At 41.5% G+C, this 21,439-nt stretch overlaps 1 protein-coding gene across 6 annotated transcripts in view; it reads right to left on the bottom strand.

Moving 5' to 3' along the window:
- hace1 (HECT domain and ankyrin repeat containing E3 ubiquitin protein ligase 1) overlaps positions 1-20,662 on the bottom strand; it is a 90,712-nt gene extending 70,050 nt beyond the window's left edge. For 2 of the 6 annotated variants that reach the window (XM_041188073.1, XM_041188075.1), the window contains exons 1-6: positions 20,454-20,662; positions 10,598-10,652; positions 8,508-8,597; positions 5,882-5,986; positions 4,170-4,245; positions 384-515 (exon numbers count right to left, since the gene is read on the bottom strand). In XM_041188073.1, coding sequence (XP_041044007.1) covers positions 384-515; positions 4,170-4,245; positions 5,882-5,986; positions 8,508-8,597; positions 10,598-10,652; positions 20,454-20,544 — 549 coding nt within the window. In that variant the 5' untranslated portion in view covers positions 20,545-20,662. Of the gene's footprint in view, positions 1-383; positions 516-4,169; positions 4,246-5,881; positions 5,987-8,465; positions 8,598-10,597; positions 10,653-20,453 lie in introns of those variants that run through there. The other 4 variants (XM_041188071.1, XM_041188070.1, XM_041188072.1 and 1 more) reach the window with 4 other exon arrangements.
- Positions 20,663-21,439: the final 777 nt, after the last annotated feature.

The following is a 21,439-nucleotide window of genomic DNA, read 5'->3' as shown; positions in this document are numbered from 1 at the left end:
TGGAAATCCATCTGTTAGGACAGATTCAGGCTGGTATACTGGTGTGTTAAGTTAATATAAGTTCTCTACCACATGTTTGGTATACAAGACTCTTCAACTAAAAAGGGTATGCATCTGCCATTTTTTTTTAAATGTACCAAGAAAAAATTTCCAATGCAAAAATTCCAGTTTAATTTTAGAACATCATGTGCTCTCCACTCATATTTAAAAAAAAAACAGCAAATATAAATGCTTCATGTTCTTTGGGTTTAAAAAGCATTTCAGAATGACTCCAAATGCTAATTTAGTCCAAGAAGTTAAACAGCCTATTAAAACTTATCAGATGGTCAGAAAAAAAGTTATGAATGCCTGATAGCCATTTTCTTAAAACCATATATACTCACTGTTTTATGCCCATTCTGACAGGCCACATGTAAAGCAGTCTGACCCATTGCATCTTCGACATCCACATTTGTAACATGCTGAACTAGGTCATGAAGAAGCTCAGTACGCCCATTAACAGCCAACCAGTGAATCTGCAGCAATAGATTTGTTTCATACGGTTAGCAAGCTGTAGTCATTGGCTATAAAGCAAGACCTTCCTTCGAAATAAGCATGCTTATTCGACATCACCATTATTTCCATTGATAATTAAACAAAGTCATCATGACATCCTTCCCGATTGGAGTTATAGTTTCTGTAGCAGCAACACAGGACACCACTACATTTATCCTCAAGCTCCCCCTGCTTCACTGAACTAAGCACACATATACTCAAGTTCAGCTAATTCTAATTATTTTAATGAGTGCCAGCATCAATTTTGATGCAATTCCAGTATATGCAATCAAGCAATCTGCATTTTGAATTGACGACAACTTCCTTTTTGTACTGCTAGAATGCAAGCTTTGTTGTTAACAAAATCTCGCTGATTTACTGTACAGCTGTTACCCCGGATGGGAAGATCACTCTGCTAATCTTGAAAACTGTGTACAAAACTGGAAGAACTTCAGCAATTGTGTCTAAATGGCTGAGGCATAAGTTTACTAAGTTAATTCAAGTTGATCCCCAAGCCTGGTTCAATGAAGAGTGCAGGAGGGCATATCAGAAGCAGCACCAGACATACAAAAAAAACTAGATGTCCACCTGCTGAAGCTACAACACAGGACTAATTGCATGCCAAACAGTATAATCAAAAAGTGATATACAGGGCTAAGCAATTCCACAACAAGCGAATCATTTCTAAGTTTTGCAGTCCTGCCACATCCAGTCAAGAATGCTGATGGGACAATTAAACAACTCACTGGAGGAAGAGTTTCCACAAATATCCCCTCCTCAATGATGGGGGAGCCCAGCACATCAGTGCAAAAGATAAGGCTGAAGCATTCACGACAATCTTCAGCCAGAAGTGCCAAGTGGATGCCCCATCTTGGCCTCCGCCGGAAGTCCCCAGCATCACAAATGCCAGCCTTCAGCCAATTCTATTCACTCACATGATATCAAGAAACAGCTAAAGGCACTGGATACTGCAAAGGCTATGGGTCCTGACAACATTCCGGCAATAATATTGAAGACTTGTGCTCTAGAGATTGCCAAGCCCCTAGCAAAGCTGGTCCAGTACAGATACAACACTGGCATCTACCCAGCTATGTGGAAAACTGCCCACGTATGTCCTGTGCACAAAAAGCAGGACAAATTCAACCCAGCCAATTATCGCCCCATCAGTCCACTCTCCATCATTAGTAAAGTGATAGAAGGGGTCATCAACAGTGCTAACAAGTGGCACTTGCTTTGCAATAACCTGCTTACTGATTCTCAGCTTGGGTTCCACTAGGGCCACTCAGCTCCTGACCTCATTACAGCCTTGGTTCAAATATGGGCAAAAGAGCTGACATCCCGAGGTGAGGTGAGGCAAGAGTGATTGCCCTTGACATCTAGGCAGCAGTTGACAGAGTGTGTCATCAAGGCACACTAACAAAATTGGAGTCAATGGGAATCAGGGGGAAAACCGTCCACTGGTTGGAGTCATACCTAGCACATAAGAAAACAGTTCTGATTGTTGGAGGTCAATCATCTCAGTTCCAGGACATCACTGCAGGAGTTCCACAGGGTAGTGTCCTAGGTCCAACCATCTTCAGCTACTTCATCAATGACCTTCCCTTCCAAAATAAGGCCAGAAGTGGGGATGTTCGCTGATGATTGCACAATGTTCAGCAAGATTCGCGACGACTCAGATGCTGAAGCAGTCCATGTCCAAATGCAGCAAGACCTGGACAACATTCAGACTTGGGCTGACAAGTGGCAAAAAACATTCGCGACACCCAAGTGCCAGACAATGATCATCACTAAGAGAGAATCTAACAGTCTCCACTTGACATTCAATGGCATTACTACCACTGCATCCACCACTATCAACATCCTGGGGGTTACTATTGACCAAAAACTGAACTGGACTAACCATATGAATACTGTGACTATGACAGCAGGTCAGAGGCTAGGAATCCTGTGGCAACTAACTCACCTGCTATCTCCCCAAAGCCTGTCCACCATCTACAAGCTCAAGAGTATGATGGAATATTCTCCACCTGCCTGGATGAGTACAGCTCCAACAACACTCAAGAAACTGGGCACCATCGAGGATAAAGCAGCCCACTTGAATGCACCTCTTCCAAACATTCACTCCCTCCATCACCAACACACAACGGCAACAGTGTGTACCATCTATATGATGCACTGCAGCAACTCACCAAGGCTCCTTAGACAGCACCTTCCAAACCCACGACATGTACCATCTAGAAGGACAAGGGCAGCAGACACATGGGAACACCACCACCTGGAAGTTCCCCTCCAAATCTCTCCCCATCCTGACTTGGAAATTCCTTCACTGTCGCTGGGTCAAAATCCTGGAACTCCCTCCTTAAAAGCACTGTGGGTGTACATACACCACATTGACTGCAGTGGTTCGAGAAGGCAGCTCACCACCACCTTCTCAATGGTAATTAGGGATAGGCAATAAAAGCTGGCTTCACCAGCATCATCCACATCCTATGAATGGACTTAAAAACCTAAGGGAGTTCGGAGGCCAATGAGAAAGGATTTATCAAATCTCAGTGACAATCCTGGGTAAGACTCAGAAATGGTAAACAAAATTAGAACAGTGTGCGCTCAGGAAGCATTTGTGAAGAAACTGAAGCCAATCAGTACATTTCATTTCTAACACTATCCCTGGAGATTGACCTTTTTCTCCACAGATGAACTCAAGTATGTCCAGCTTTGTCACATTGTTTTCAGACTGCCAGCATCTGCAATATTTACTAATCATCAGAAGTTGTAGCTTCAGTACATTTTCCTGCAATCAGGTAGCTTCAGCTTGAATCCTGGGCATCTCGTTAAAATGAATGCCTGCTCTTCAGTAAATTTACTGCAGTTCTGGAGGGAGCACCCCTCCCACTCCTGTAACTGAGCTGAGCTACCTTAATGGACTAGTTTGAAACCTGAGAATTTCTGTTGGGTTTCAAATGTGTTAAGCCTTGGAAGAAGCCCATCTCAGCATTGAACTGAAATAGCTTCAAAGCTTCTGTCCTTTATTTTATTTATCATCAAGGTGGTCAAAGTCTAATTTTCCTTATTTTTAAGATACATGGTTCTTATGCTCCCAATTTTTATTTTATTTACAGAAGCTATTATTGAAGAAATCTCACCAAGTTCAAAGCTGATTTATTCAAATAGTAAACAGTGTATGCATGTTTGTATATTCAAGAGAAAAAGCAATAAGAATTGTGAAATACATTTAAACAGGCAACCTTATTTCAGATTGTCATAAGAAAAATTGGAGTGAAACGAGGAGCTAACTGGAATAAAAACAAAGTGCTAGAAAAACTCAGCAGCTCTGGCAGCATCTGTGGAGAGAGAAATAGAATTAACATTTTGAATCAAATATGACTTATCCCGAATTAAAATCTGTCTTATACAAGCTAAGATCTTACAACAGTGCCTAAGCTTCAAAAGGTACTTAACTGGCTATAAAGCACCTTGCAATATCCTGAGGGTCATGAAAGGAACTATATAAAAATGATTTTAATACACAAATTGATGATAAACAAAGGTAATCAAACTTCAATTGTTCCAGATTAAATATTGCCCAAAAAATAGAGACAAAGGTAAAACCTTAACCATGAAAATTCCAACCTTACCGCAGTCAGCCCTTCATTGTTGCAGATGTTCACATCAGCACTATACTCCAACAGCTTGCCCATGCACTTTTTCTGCCTGCAAAGAGAATACATTCCTTAACAATATGATAAAAGCAAAATACTACAGGTGTTGGAAATCTGAAATAAAAACAGAAAATGTTGGAAAAACTCAACAGGTCTGACAGCATCTGTGGAGAGTAACAGAGTTAACGATTCGAGTCCGTATGACCCTTCTTCAGAGCTAAAGAGAGCTCTTTAGCTCTGAAGGATCATATGGACTAGAAACATTAACACTGTTTCTCTCTCCCCATTCCTTAACAATGTTTGTTTATCATACATACCTACTGATAGAAAAAGTACACTACACTTGACACATGGGGTCAACTTCCACACATACAATAATACCAAACTTTAACTCTCCACTTCCCCCATCAATCCAAAGACCATTTTTACGGTCTCCATTTGTTGTCAAAAGATTGATCTCAATGTCAGTAAATCTAATCCAACCATCTTGAGCTTCTGCTCACACCTACATGCGACTAATCTCAAATCCATCAAACTGGCTCACTGACAGCTCAGTCTCGAGATGCAGGCACTGTGCATTGTGCTTTGTAGCCAGCTTCCTTCTCCACATACACTGCTACCAAAACCATTTTTCTCCCGCCAATACAAAATCATTTGCCTCTACATATTTCTCAGGCTGTAGAAATCCTAATCCATGCCCATCATCTTGGAGCTCACTTTCTCAAATACTGAGTTCCATTCTTCCTAAATTATAACTCATTCAGATTGCTGCAGCTCATGCCCTTATCAACTTCTTCACCAATCGGTTGTCCTTGTAAAGTCCCTCGGGTTCCACTGAGTTAATTCTATAATGATACTTTCATTTAAAACTCTTTCTCCAACCTTATCAGTGATGCAGTTATTGGTAACCTCTGTTTCACTAATATTGGCTTACTCCTCACCTCCATTAATGGTTTTGCATCGATCCTCTGGACCTCTCCACTTCCTTTGCCTCAATTTCTAACTTTCTGTCCACAAGAGCACCCTAAACTTCTTTCTGTTGGCAGAGCTTAAATTTTGTGTTCTACCTCTTCCCTCTTGTTCAATATTCATTTCTTCACTATTTAGTGTCTTTCTATATAAATGTAAATTATTAAACAACTCATTACTCTACCAAAACTATTCCAACACTAACTGCATAATCTCTGTGCTGCATCACTATCAACTGTATTACAAAAGATAACTTTGACACTCCAGACCATGCCCACTTGTGTTGGAATAAGATTTGCCTAAACAGCCAGATTGCAGTGTTCAATCCCAAACTTTAGGATTAAATTAGAATTCAGGTTTCAGTTATTGGAAACATTGCAAATACATCATCAGCATGCCAGTCCTCGTCTTCACAAATTCTAAGATTAAAAGTAACTTGAGATTAAACTTGTGTTCTAATTTATTTTTAGTATTAAATAATAGCATGAAAACATTTGAAAAATGTCCCCAATTCAGTGGTTAATTATTCTTTTGATTTCCAAAATGAAAAAAAACCTGTTCCATGACAAGACCTGTTTTAACAAAATATTACCACATACTTGAGTATTATGAGACTATCTGGAAATTGCACTGATTTATTTTCTAAATGTTCTAAGAAATGTGGAAAAACTGGTGATTTCTTAAAGAACTCAAGGATTGAGATGGTTTAGCAAACTCACCCATTCCTAGCTGCTAAGTGAAGGGGTGTACACCCAGAAATATCCTGGTAGTTTGGATTTGCTCCTTTCTTCAGTAGTAGAATAAGGCATTCAACAGAGCCACAGCTGTACCAGACAAAGAAAACAAATCAGTTGACAATAGAAGTAGAAAGAGTCATATTGGACTCAAAACATCAACTCTGTTTCCCTCTCTCCACAGAGGCTGCCAGGAATGCTAAGTTTTTCCAGCACTTTGTTGCTATTTCAAATTTCCTGCATCTACAGTATTTTGCTTTTATTAAATCAGGAGGCAAAACCTTTTTTTTTAATTTTATAATTTTGGCATAATTAAAATAGTTTACACAACTAATATTCAAATTCCCTCAAATTAAATTTCAGCTAAACCTGGAGAGTTTGGGATGTCAAAGGACTTCTGCTTTTCACCAGCCAGCAACTATTGCCTGGCATTAATGAAACTTTACTAGTGAATACACAGACTCATTGATCATCCAAGCCTGCTCAATTTTAATGATTCAATTTGCTCTATCACAACAGCTGATATTTGCAATGTACTGTATCATATTAATTTTTGCTGTTTCTGTAATCTGATGCAAAAGTTTTAACAGCAGCCAAAAGACGAAAAAACATGGGGTACAACTTTCTTCAAGCTGCTATGCTGATCTGTACTATAACTGAAAGCTTGGCACAATTAGCACTCAGAGAATTGAGCACACAATCTAGGCAGTTCTAAGGAATTGCTGCACTGCCCAAAATGCCACCTTTCAAGTAAAATTTAAAACCAATGTCCAGCTGGCCCCCCTCAACTGGATAAAAGAAATTCCAAGGCACCATTTCAAGCTTAGTCCCCCAGGTGCCCTGGGCAACATGTATCCCTCAACCAACACAACAACAAACAATTCCCTCCTGGTGGGCGCCTCATCTTCCTCCTCCTGTAAACTTGAGCTCATCCAAATCTCTGCTGCCTGTATTCTAACTTGCGCCAACCTCCTTGCTCAATAACCAGCAGTGACTTCCAGTCCAGTAACACTTCAAAATGTAAAATTCTTAACCTTGGTTCAAATTCCTCCATGACCTTGCTCTCCCATCCTTGCAGCCTTCTCCAGATCAGACAATGGACAGCTTGCAGTTGCGTAATTCTTTTCACAACCTCCAGACTCTTTACAATCAATGAAGTACTTTTGAATTGTGGTCACTGATATAATGTAAGAAATGCTACACTCAATATACACACAGCAAGCTCCCACAAACAGTAATGCAATAATATCCAGATAATCTGGGTTTCTTTTAAGTGATGCTAACTGAAAGATAGATGCCAGGGAGAATTCCCCTACTCTTCTTCAAAATAATGCCATGGAATCTTTTACATCCAACTGAGAGAGCAGACAGGGCCCAGTTAAGCGTTACATCTGAAAGACGACACCACTGACAGTGAAACACTCTCTCAGTAGTACACTGGGAGCTACCAACCGAGCCACATCTGACAACGCTGAGATTTTTGCATTCTTCCAACTCTGGCCTCTTCTGGACACGTGTTTTGGGCTGTGTAGGCCACAGATTCTGGAATTGTCTCCTTAAATCTCTCAGGCTCTTTATTCTCCTCCTTCATGGCACACTTTAAAATCTCTCTCCTTAACCAGGTTTTGATGACTTGCACAAACCTCTCTTTGGGACTTGGTGTCAATTTCTGTCTCAACCCTATGAGCCAACATAAGACATTGTTTTATATTACACACATCATATAAATACAAATTATTGCTCGTTATCCATAAATGTTGCTCCTTATCCCATGGAAAGTGCTCTACCTCCGATGTGTCAGGTAGGATCAGAAACTCTTGTGGAAATCTGCAATTTGGGCTTGCCAAATCAATGCTACAGGCAAGAACTCGTGTCCTACAATTTTCTAGTGCAGCACATTGGTACTTGTGGCACACTAAGCTTTGTTTAGATTTTTAGTTTAAGACATTATAAGTCATCAAACTAGCATTTTAGCATTGGTAGCAGAGTGGAGCAAGGGGGTGGCGATGAGAATCAAAATCACACTATAGTTCCCATTCCTGCTGCTAACTGCTTCAGAAAGTACATATATGTGAATATCAGGCGAGAACAGGATCAAGTTATCCACCATGTTGCCTTTAAATTGAACAGGTCTGTTCAAACTCACCATCTTACACAAAGAATGACCACTTGAGCAAGGTAACACAGGTTGCAAGGACCGCATGTCAGCTTGGTAGCCAAGGGGGAGAAAGGGAAAATACTAGAAGAAAGGTCACCAAGATTTTTTTAAATTTCAGGATCCTAAAAAAATGAAAAAGTCGTTCACGTTACGCTTCGCATTTACATGCCCTCTATCTTCGTTTATGAAATATGTGGTGGTCCAAGTCCACAGAAATAAATAGCGAATTTACCAGGAAACACGAGTTAACAGGATGACAAGGACTCCAATCCTGGCTATTTTTCTTTAGTCTAGAAAACCCAACAGGTTCTCAAGAAACCAGTGAGCTACATTCAATGATTAATAATGAGAATGTAAGATGGGACTGACAGTTACAACATGTGGTTATAATCACACGACTAATGCTTATACCTCTATCACATAACTCGTTCAGTGAGCTGTTCAGAATCTTACTTTGCTGCAATGTGCAGTAAGCTTCTCTTGACACGACCAAAAGCGTAATTAACGTCAAACTTGGAATTTGTCAGCAACTCTGAAACAGACCTTGAAAGGAATACATTACACATTATTTATTTCATTAAATGACTTCAAAGATTACATTTCATTATTAGTCACAATTAAGTCTTACATTACTTCTTCATTCTTCTATTTTGAGAATCTCTTCAGCTTTGAAGTTAATAGAATTAAAGGCAACTTAGTTTAACAGAATAACAAACCCCATAGGAATGCAAGTAGAGTTATAGATGTTTGGGAGCATGCATCCCAAGAGGATTTTAATTTAAATCAGGAGGAGGGAAAAAAGGATCTTAAGAAACACAACCTATATATACAATGGGCTAGTTTTGTGGTCAGCAGTGAAGCAAAGGTGCTCACCCTGACCTGAAAGACAGCTACCCACAAAGGTGTAGTAAACTCTGTGGCACGGATTTTCCCTTTCCTGATGCTAGGCTAAATTTTCCAGTGGCACCAAATCATGGAAATACCCAAGCATCCAGCAACAGAGATCTCAGCAAACAAGGTTAGCAATTGCATTGAAGTATTCTGACAGACAGAAAACTAGAAAGTTAACACTAATTTTAAAAAATCTGTTTTTTTAAAATCATAATGGAGTAATATGACATTCCACAAATATAAAATTAGGTTTTCAGGGCAAGCGAAGACATTTGGCAGTAGTTATGAACTTAGTTAGCCTTTAAAAGCCCACTTACACCTCATCAAGATCTAAATTTTTCAAGGTTTTTACATCAAGACCAATAACTGAAAAGTGGAAATTTTTGTCAAGTTACTAAAAGGGATCAAAGGGTATGGGGAGAAAGCGGGAGCAGACTATTGAGTTCGATGATCAGCCATAATCATAATGAATGGTGGAGCAGGCTCGAAGGGCCCAATGGCCTACTCCTAGTTTCTATGTTTAGGGATGGCACTCAGCAGGGATTTCAACCTGAGCAACGTTCAGGCTACATCTGAGAAGAGGCAAAGAACATTCATACTACACAATGCCAGGCAATGACAATCTCCAAGAGATTCTAGCCACTTCCTTTTTTAGGTTTAATGGCGTCACTGCATTTCTCTCCCCCACTGCCCCACAATTAGCATCCTGGGGGTCACTGCTAACCAAAAGCTTAACTAGACCAACCACATCAATACCAGGGCTACAAGTCAGGTCAAAAATTCTACATTCTGCAGCATTTGATTCACCTCCTAACTACATAAACACTTTGTATCATCTACAAGATAAAATTCAGGAGTGTAGCAGAATATTCCCCACTTGCCTGGGCAACTGCTGCCCCAAACAACACTCAAGGAGCTGAGCAATCCAGAACAAAGCAACCCATTTGATGGGCATCCCATCCAAAACCTTAAATATTCACTCCCTCCATTACTGGTGCAACGTGGTTGCAGTATGTACCACTTACAAAATGCTTTACAGAAACTTTGGTAAATTGCTTCAACAGCATCTCCCAAATCCACAGCCTCAAACAACTCGAAGAACAAAGGCAACAGGCACACAGCAACATCTTCAACTCCAAGTTACCCCATCCTGACTTGGAAATATAATCGCTGTTTCTTCATCCTCACTGAGTAAAAATCCTGGAAGTCTCTCCATAACAGTTCATAAACTGCAAGAGCTCAAGAAAGCGGCTCATCACCACTCTCTCAAAGGCAATTAGGAATGGGTAACAAATGGTGGCTTGTCAGCAATGCCAACATGCCACAGACAAATGGAAAAAAAAATGCCTCACTTGGATGCTTGAAATGCCTATAAAACAATTTTTAGAATAGTGACATGCAACTAATCTTCCAAAGTCAATATCATTACATCCCAATAACAGTTACATTCACTATAAATCCAAATCTAAAAGAGAATGAAACCCCCAAGTAGAATGAAAACTGAACTATTGTTCCGAGATGAAGAGGTACAAACCTAATCAGCATTCTTTTGCCATTAATGGCATTATGATTTCCTACCAGTAGATTATTGCACAATCATACTTCCTTTTCAACACTTCTTTATGGAAAGTGAGACTGAAAACAAAGCTTACCTGTGCTGATCAGCCATTACCATCGGCATCAACGTATAAACTGCAGTCTCATTATCTGTAAGAGGACGAAAAACAAAACATGATTTGCTAGCCTGGCTATGATGATCCACTGAATATCTTCAACCAGCCGCATGCTAAATGTGCATTTCGATTTTCTCAAAATTATTAAATAAGACAGAAACAAGAGGAAACCATTGATTAGAAACACGTAGAACGGTCCAATTATCAGGAAAACTTAATCAAAGCAATATTCTTTGATTTCCAATATCTTTCCATCAGACCCTCTTCAAAACTCAAGAAAAAAGACAATCTGCTGGAAGTGCACAATAGGCTAGGTCAGTTTCATTGAAGAGAAAAGACAAGTTTATGGGCATGCAGCTTTTAACAGATTCATATCCAAAATATTACATCGTAACTTTTCTCTTTATAAACTTGCTGTTTAATTCCAACATTGTTTCAGAATTCCACCATTTGCCCTTTTTCTTTGTCTTCTTTTACCAAAATGCTGTGTAAAATTGCAAATAACAATTTTTGTAGTAGTTTGTGGGGTTACTGTGTTGAAGTTAAGCAGCAGTTTCCTTTCAATTTGGCCCACTCTATGAAATTAGAATTCCTTTCGACTATTTTGGCGAAATAAACTGGGCCAGATTTCATTGAGGGAAGAGGAAAGAAAATGAGCTACTGGTTCAATGAAAATAAAAAAAGCTCACATTTTTAAAAATCATTCAAGATGTTGAGCTCTAATCTCCATACTGAAGCTGAAGAAATTTTTCTTTTGAACAATTTATCTGTTCTGTAAACTGCTGCATTGAAATGGATGCCTGCAGAGCTTCATAAATACATTTGTGAAACAGGGTGTACAAACCCAGTGCTAAATTGACTTCCCACTTCCCCACCCAATGATAGTCTGGCTTTATTTCCTGACCTAAAATACAATAATAGTGTGCTCCCTAGGCTCTGCCAATGTAATTACATAGCCAGTGTAATTGGAACAATCCAAAATGATTCACCTGCTGGTTCCTGATTCAATATCTATTCCGGCAACACTGAGTCATAGAATATTAAAACCATGCCTTAACAAATAGATGGCCTACATGGTAAAATATTTAACCGAACTAAACAACGTTGACTCATAATTAAGAATCTGAGTTCAGTCATGCAGCACAAGTGCAACACCACAATTATCATTAACATTTCTACACAGAGCCCCATCACTCTAGTAACTCCTACTTGTACGTAAATGTGGGCATGGGAGATTGGAACAGGTTTTGTAGTAATGTTTTCCATGGGTAAGTGCCTTCGGCCACTCATTCAGTTCTTCGAATAAATTTATTTTTATTCATTTACGCGTTGGGGGCATCGCTGGCTAGGTCAACATTTATTGCCCATTCCTAATTGCCCTCAAGAAGGTGGTGGTGGTGAGCTGCCTTCTTGTACTGCTGCAGTCCATGGGATGCAGCTACACTCACAATGCTGTTAGGGAAGGAGTTCGAGGATTTTGACCCAGCTAAAGTGAAGTAATGGTAATATAGTTCCAAGTCAGCGTAGCAAGTGGCTTGGAGGGGAACTTCCAGGTGGTGGTGTTCCCATGTGTCTGCTGCCCTTGTCCTTCTAGATGGTAATGGTCATGGGTTTGGAAGATGCTGTCTAGAGAGCCATGTTGAGTTCCTGCAGTGCATCTTGTAGATGCACTGCTGCCACTGCGCGTCAGTCATGGTGGGAGTGAATGTTAGTGGAAGGGGTGCCAATCAAGTGGGCTGCTTTGTCCTGGATGGTGTCAAGATTCTAGAGTATTGTTGGGTCTGCATTCATCCAGGCAAGTGGAGAGTATTCCATCACACTCCTTCACTTGGGTAATGTGCAAGAGGGCTGCTCACAGAAATGTACGCAACACCCAAGAAAAATAAAGCAAAGAAAATCAAATGGGTGCCGAGACCACTTGTACGTACACAGAACCATAACGACATAGAAGGCCATTCTGCCCACTGAATCTGTAGAGTAATCCAGTCAGTCCCATTCCCCCAATTTATCTCCGTAGCCCTGCAAGTTTATTTCCTTCTTATGTCCATTCAATTTTCTTTTGAAATCAATGCTTCCACCGCCCTCGTAGACTGCGAGTTCCAGGTGATTACCACCCGCAACATTAAAAGAAAAATATTCCTCACATTCATTCTGAATCTCTTGCCCAAAACCTTAAATCTATATCCCGTGGTCCTTGTACCAGCAGCTAATGGGAACAGCTTTTCTTTGTCTATCTTATCTAAGCCTGCCATAATCTTGTAATCTCTATCAAAACTTCCCTCAAACTCCTTTGCTCAAAGGAAAACAACTCCAGCTTCTCTAACCTAACATTGTAGCTAAGATCTCAGATCTCTAGAGACCCATTCTCCTCTGCACCCTCTCAAGGATCCTCACATCCCTTCTAAAGTGTGGTGACCAGAGCTGGACAAAATGTTCGAGTAGCCAGGACTTTATATAAAAAAAAATTTGCATTTATATAGTGCATTTCTTGACAACCAGATATCCTTACATCCAATGAAGTGGGGGAGGTGATGACATAGTAGACTGGACGAGAAATCCCAAGGCCCAGGCTAATGCTCTCCATGACAGCAGGTGAAATTTGAATTCAATTAATAAATCTGAAATATAAAGCTAGTCTCAGTTTCATGGTCACCATGAAACTATCATTGATTGTTGTAGAAAATCCATCTGATTCAGTAATGCGCTTTTGGGAAGGGAAATCTGCTATCCTTACCTGATCTGGCCTACATGTGACTCCAGACTCTCAGCAATGTGGTTGACTCTGAACTGGCCTCACAAGCCATTTAGGTTTAGGGCAATTAAGAATCGGCAACAAATGCTGGCCTTACTGGAGATGCCCAAATCCCATGAAAGAATACATTTTTAAGAAATAAGAAGTCACTATTATAACGTAAGAACACGGCAGCCAATTTACACACTAACTCCCAATATGTTTATTCTGGTGTTGATTGAGGGATAAATATTGGTCAGGACACTGAGGATAACTCCCATGCTCCTCAAAATAGTGGGAACTCTTACATCCACCCAAGCATGCAGTTGAGGCCATGATTTAACATCTCATCTGAAAGGGGGCACTCTCTCAGCATTGCACAGGAGTGTCAGCCACGACTCTCGCGCTCATGCCCTGCAGTGGGATTTGAACCTTATGATTGAAGGTGACAGTGCTACCAACTTAGCCACAGCTGACACTTGTAAAGCTTCAGCATTGTTTTTGTACTCAATGCCTCTCATTATGAAGCCCAAGATCGCGTATAATCTTCTACTCTCACAGTATGTCCTGCCACTGTCAAGGATCTATGCACATGGACCCCAAGGATCCTCTGCACACTCTTTAGGACTATGCCAATAAGTCTACACTACCTCTCCCTGTCCCTTCACCTAAAATGCATCACCTCACAATTTTCTATATTAATTCCATTTGCTACCTGTCGACCCATTCTGCTGAGCTAAATTTAGGTTTTTTTTATTTCGTTCATGGGATGTGGGCATCACTGGCTTAGTAAGCATTTATTGGCCATCCCTAATTGCCCCTGAGAAGGTGGTGGTGAGCTGCCATCTTGAATCGCTGCAGTCCAAGGTACACTTAAAGTGCTTTTAGGGATGGAGTTCCAGGATTTTGACCCAGCCAGTGAAGAAACTGCGGTATATTTTCAAGTCAGGATAATGAGTGGCTTGGCAGGGAAATTGCAGGTGGTGGTGTTCCCATCTATCTGCTGCCCTTGTCTTTCTAGATGGTAGTGGTTGAGAGTTTGGAAGGTGCTGTCTGAGGAGTCTTGGCAAATTCCTGCAGTGCATCTTGTAGATGGTACACGCTGCTGCTACTGTGCATCGGTGATGGAGTGAATGTTTGAGGGTGGGGTGCCAAGCAAGCAAGCTGCTTTGTCCTGGAGCTTCTCGAGTGTTGTGGGAGCTGCACTCATCCAGGTATGTGGGGAGTACTCCGTCACACTCCTGACCTGTGCCTTATAGATTGTAGACAGGCTTTGGCGGGCGGCAGAATGCGGGGTGTTCAAGAGGCAAATTACTCACTGCAGCATTACTAGCCTCTTTCTCTCTTCTAGCCACAGTATTTATATGGCTAGTCCAACTCAATTTCTGGTCAATGGTAACCTCCAGGATGTTGATAATGGGGGATTCAATGATGGTGATGCCATTGAACGTCAAGAGGTGATGGTTAGATTCTCTCTTATTGGAGATGGTCATTGCCTGACACTTGTGTGGCATGAACGTTACTTGTCAGCCCAAGCCTGGATATTGTCCAGGTCTTGCTGCATTTGGACATGGACTGCTTCTGCATCTGAATCGTCATGAATATTGCTGAACATTGTGCAATCATCAGTGAACATCCCCATTTCTGACCTTAATGATGGAAGAAAGGGTATAGATGAAGCAGCTGAAGATGGTTGGGCCAAGGACACTACCCTGAGGAACTCCTGCAATGATGTCCTAGAACTGAGATGATTGACCTCCAACAACCACCTCCCTACCAGCAGAGAGTTTTCCACCAATTCCCATTGACTGCAATTTTGCCAAGGCTCCTTGATGCCACATTTGATCAACTGCTGCCTTGCTATCAAGAGCAGTCATTCTCACCTCACCTCTGTAGTTCAGCTCTTTTATCATGTTTGAACCAAAGCTGTATTGAGATCAGGAGCTAACTAACCCTGGCAAAACTCAAACTGAGCATCAGTGAGCAGGTTATTGCTATGCAAGATATGCTGCTTGATAGCACCGCTGATGATCCCTTCCATTACTTACTGATGATTGAGAGTAGACTGATTGGGTAGTAATTGGCCAGGTTGGATTTGTCCTGCTTTTTGCAGTACAGGACATACCTGGGCAGTTTCCAACACTGCCGGGTGGATGCCAGTGTTACACATGTACTGGAACAGCTTGTTGAGGGGCGCAGCAAGCTCTGAAACACAAGTCTTCAGTACTCTGTCAGAATATTGCAAAGGCCTATAGTCTTCACTGTACCCAGTGTCTTTAGCCGTTTCTTGATATCATGAGATTGAACAGGATTGGCTGAATACTGACCTCTGTGATGCTCGGTACCTCCAGAGGAAGTGGCCGAGATGGATTAGCCACTCAGCACTTCTGGCAGAAGATTATTTCAACTACTTCAGCCTCATCTGTTGCACTGATATGCTGATTTCCCCCATCATTGAGGGTGGGGATATTTGTAGAGCTTCCTCCACTAGTGAGTAGTTTAATTGCCCACCACCATCCCTGACTGGATGTGGCAGGGCTGCAGAGCTTAAATCTGATCCATTGGTTGTGGGAAGCTTCTCTTCCTTCTTCCACTGTTAACTCTGTTGCTCCCAATTAATCATTCATTGGCCCCTTTCTGATTCTCATTTGCATGCTGCCCCGAGGCAGCATTTTCTAAAAACATAGCATCAATTTTCACATGCATGCCAGCTCTACCTCACCACCACCTCTCTCGACTCCTCTAATCTCACTAAATTATCAGGCTGCTTGTCCAACATCCAGTGCTGGACGAGCAGAAATTTCCTCTCAATAAATATTAGAAAAACCAAAGCCATTGTCTTCAGTCCCTGCTACCCAAACTGTTCGACCATCATCGGCTCTAGCCCCCTCCTTGACCAATGTTAGAGCTGAACTTGTCAAATCACAAGTTTTGATGTAATATTTGGTCCTGAGATAAATTTTTTGGCCACATACCTGTGTCCTCACCAAAACCACTTACCTACATCTCTCTCTGATTACCTGAATCCAAGCCCCTTGCCTCTGCTGTTTTGCTGCTGAAACCCTCATTCATGGCTTTGTTTACTCTAAACTTGACTATTTCAACACATTCCTAACCAGACTTCCACACACAATCTTCTAGAAACTTGAGGTCGCCCAGTACTCTGCTGTCCACACCAAGATCCATTCATCCATTAGCCCTGTGCTGACTGACCTAGACCTGTACCCAGTTAAGCAACAGGTTGATCTTAAACTTATTTTTAAACCCTCCATGGTCTCATCCCCTCATCCACGAGATCTCTTCCAGTCACAATCCTCGGAGCCATCCATGCTCCTCTGACTCTGAGCATTCCAGATCTTTGTTGGTCCAGCATTGATGGCCGTGCCTTCAGTTGCATCAGCCCGAAGCTCTGAAGTCCCTCCCTAATGCCCTCCAGCTCTACATCTCACCTTTCCTTGTCAAATCTACCTCTTTAATCAAGCTTTTCACCACCTCACCTAACATTGTCTTTTGTTGCTCATTGTCTATGTTTTCGTTATAACACTCCTGCAAAGTGCCTTGCAAGGTTTTATTATGTTGAAGGCACAATATAAATGCAATTTATTATTCCTATTTTATATTCCTATTTTTACTCAGTTCTGTTGAAGGGTCGTTAACTGTGCTCCTCTCCGTACATGCTGCCAGACCTGAGTTTTTCCAGGTATTTTTGCTTTTATTTTGCAATTTATTATTGTTGAGGGATTTGTAAACAAGGTTGAGAATTTTAAAATCACAAGGCTTTGCTCAACTGGGAGCCATTGTAAGTCAGCAAGCAAAGGGCTGATGGGTGAATAGCTGTTGTTGAGATATCTCAATGATTTTGGTAACAAACTGGTGATTTTTGGCAACTTTGATCTTGCTGTCTAATGTAGCTAATAAATTAATCACCAAATTTGCAAACCCTTTGTTGCACAAAACTAAATCAATCATAGCACTTAAGAGTAAATTAAATAAATACTACCAGTAAGAAAGGTTATAGAGGTGAAAAAAAATGAATTCAGTTTCAAACAATTTAAGACATGATAGGCCAAACAGCTTCTTTGTATGCTGAAATTTCTATGGCTCAGCCGAAATCAACAGATCAGCAAGTAAACGATAGTGTACAGACCCTTCACTCAATGTAAAACTTTGACAGAGCAGTATTAACCAACTTCAAAATAATCAGTACAAAGTACTTCAATAGCTCTCCAGTTTAGTATCTTAAAAAAGTAACTAGGAAACTCGACATTTCTATCATGTTAACACTGGAAAGAGAACTGAGGCACTGTACTGCTTCGGATTCTTAGGCTATTCTAAAAGAAAAATTAGGGATATGCAAGATGCCAGGGTTGAAGGAGTGCAGAGATCTTAACGGGTTATAGGGCTGAAGGTTACAGAGACAGGGAGAGGGAGAGGGAGGAGGGCAAGGCCCTGGTGAGTGCCAACTGAGCAAAGGGGTAACAGGTAAAGAGGACTTGGTGCAAGTTAGGGTGTGGGAAGCAAGTTTTAGGTGAGCTCAAACAGAGGCTGGTATGTTGGTACCACCAACAATGCGGCACTCCCCCAGCACCAATCTGAAGTGTCAGCCTAGATTTTGTATTCAAATGGACCCACAATACTTTTGAAAGAGCAAGAAGCTCTCAAATATCCTAACAGACATTCTTTGCATGATAAACACCACCAAGAACAGATTAGCTGGTCCAAAATAATGCAAATCTTTGCCTACACTTTAAAAGTAATTAACTGTTTGTGAAGCACTTTGGGAAGCTCTGACAATGTGAAAAGCACTAAATAAATGCAAGTCTGTTTATTTTAAATCATAATTATCTAAACGCCAAAGTCAAATCAGTACACTGAAATCACACTTTCTCAGACATACTAACACATCTCCCATGATATTGTACATTATGAATAATAGAGCAGTTATCAACAAGTGACAGGGAATATTTCAGTACACTCATTTATAGGAAGCACATGCTATACTCAATGTATTCATAAACTGATCCATCCAATTTTGTCATAGACAGGAATTAAATTTTGATCACAGGCTAGATAAAAAATTAAAATGAGGGAAATAATGAAGACACTGAATGAGGATAAGACAGCTTAACCACAAACACAAGTATTTAAAGAAGTAAAAAATTGTTCAGATTTCAGTAGGGATCCTTATGGCACCATGACAATCGGCAAAAGGGTTGGAGAGAAAGGAACATAGCAGCTATCTATATAAAGGGTAAAAAGACAGCTTTAGAAAATACAAGCTAATGATCCCAACATCGGTCATGGATTAAACTACCAGTTGTCCTGAAGATGGACTTCACAAACCAATTAAACAAATGAAGTCCATCAGCAGGCCATGCTCAACAAACAGCTGATTTTTTTTTGTGGATATCAGAGCTTGTGGATGAAGGGATGGATAATGTTTATCAGGATTGCAAGAACTCTGACACAAGACTACATGGGAGATTGGTCTTACTGCAGAACAACATGAAACAAAAGGTTAGTTGTTGAAGTGAATTAGAAACTATCAATGGACACAAGAATCAGAAATAGCATCTTTACTATTCACAGTGACATCAATAATCCACTAGAGGAGATATTGGTAGAAAAGGCCAAAATTTGTCAGTAACACTAAGATGGAAACAATTAACAGCAGGCTGATGGAGTGCAAAGGGAAAATTAAGCTGAGAAACGTAACTGAAATCCAATGTTAATAAATACAAACATTGGAACGATAAGCTGAACAGTGCCAGTCAATAGAATACAGCATGGTTTAAAGGATATTGGGAATATTGGTGGACAGAGTGATAGCCAGAATCTACTGTGTACAACAATGGTAAACAGAGCAAATATAATCTTGGATCATCTGAAATCTCCAGCATCTGCAGTACATTGGATTTTATAAATATGATCTTGGGCTGTTTGGTACATGGAACAAAAATTACTGGAATTACAGCAATGGATTTATTTCTTCCTAGATTACTCTGCCATTCTGATCACCATATTGAAGGAAGAATGTCATAGTACCAGACAAGGAGCAAAGGGCACCTCACATCTCACTTGATATCAGACAGCACAGCTGAGAGAGATACAGGAGCTGAGTTTATTTACTCTGCAGAAAAATACAGGGAATACACAAGAAACAGGAGGACTAAATCATGTGGCCCTCGAGCCTGTTGCAGTATTCAATACATTCATGGCTGATCTTGAGCTTCAATACCACTTTCCAGCCCACTCCCCATATCTCTGGATTTCCTGAGACACCATAAGTCTGCCTATCCAAGGTTAAATGCATTCAATAATGGAGCATCCACAGCCCTCAGGTTGTGGTAGAGAATTCCAAGGATTCACAACCCTTTCAGTGAAGAAATTTCTCCTTCTCTGTCCCAAATCATCAGTCCCATATCCTGAGACTGTGGCCCCATGTTTTAGATTCCCTGAACAGTGGAAATAATCTCAGCAACTAGCCTAACAAGCCCCTTCAGGATCTTGTATGTTTCAATGAGATCACTTCTCATTCTTCTACACTCCAAAGGATATAGGCCCAAATTACTCAGCCTCTCATCACAGGGCAACTCCCTCATCCCAGGGACCAACTTAGTGAACCTTGGCTGTACTGCCTCCAATGCAGGTATATACTTTCTTAAACATGGGATTAAAAAAAGTGTTCAAGCTCTTTGAAGGCAACAACCAGGTGGACACGGCGCATAAAAGCAAAAAAAACTGCGGATGCTGGAAATCCGAAACAAAAACAAAAATAAAAATAGCTGGAAAAACTCAGCAGGAGAGGAGCACGGTTAACGTTTCGAGTCCATATGACTCACCAGAATCGCTGGACACGGAGGAACTGTCCACGGTTCCAACCGTGCCAATGCCATCAAAGTAAAATACTGCAGATGCTGAAAATCAAATAAAAACAGAAAACGCTGGGAAAACTCAGCAGATCCGGCAGCATCTATGGAAAGAGATACAGAGTCAACGGTTGGAGTCCAATGGGACTTTTCTTCGGACGGGGAACAAGTTGATCCCCCCCACCCCCCCAGACAGTCTCTCCGCCCGCCCCCCCCGGGCATCTCCCTGACTCACCTTCGGGTAGCTCTACAGTCCGTGCCCGCCTCAAGGAACGGGTCAGTCGGTTCAGCTGCACGTTCAGCTGCTCCATCGCCCGTTCCATCATCAGCCGCAGCGATGCCGGGAAGAGGAAAGCGCACACGACCGGCACCTGAACCTCCTCCCTCACCTTCACCGCGGCTGCCTCCCGTTCCGCCTCATCACGCCACCTCGCCCCTCCGCCTCCGCCTCCACCACCACCACAAACCGGTTCAAAAAACAACTCGAACTCCTTGTTGTTGAACCCGTTACCCAGGCTCCCCTCTGCTAACCCACTTCCGGCCTGAGCGGCCCACCCGATTGGAGGACGTTAAACCGGAAGCGTGCCGCGTGGCATTCTGGGGGCTGCAGTACTGGCATTTTCACATCAGGTCCCCAGGGAAGGGAAGGGCAGGGAAGAGGAGGATTTTTGTCCATTGGCACATCTAACTCATCCTCCATTATCTCCTTGTTAAGGAAAAGTGCTGTAATGGATGTCGAGCCGCAGAAGATTTTCAACTCGCATTTGCAAAGCACCTTTATTAACATCATTGCATGTCCCAAGGCGCTTCACAGGAGGGTTAGCAAAATTTGAGACAGCCTCACAAGGAGACCGGAGGAAAGGTGACCAACAGCTTTGTTAAAGAGGTAGATTTCAGAAAGAAGGAAAACCTTACATTTCTATAGCACCTTTCACTGTCTCAGGATGGCCTAAAACACTTTACAACCAATTAAGTACTTTGTAAAATATAACTATTGTTGTCATAAGACTTAGGAGCTGGAGTAGGCTTTTCAGCCCTTCGAGCCTGCTCCTCCATTCAAAAAGATCACCGCTGATCTCGTTGTGGCCAGGGCCCAGGAGAGGCGGGTGCAGATGGTGCCAAACACTAGGGCCCCTGGGCTTGTGGGGGCGACCCAGGCTTGGTGTTTTAAACAGAGTTCCCTTCAATCAGCCTGAGCAGCTAGTGCTTCAGGCCTGAAGC

Source organism: Carcharodon carcharias, chromosome 5, assembly GCF_017639515.1.
Source record: "Carcharodon carcharias isolate sCarCar2 chromosome 5, sCarCar2.pri, whole genome shotgun sequence".
Lineage (NCBI taxonomy): Eukaryota > Metazoa > Chordata > Chondrichthyes > Lamniformes > Lamnidae > Carcharodon > Carcharodon carcharias.
Note: the sequence above shows the minus strand (reverse complement) of the source record. Positions and strands in the feature narration are given on the sequence as shown.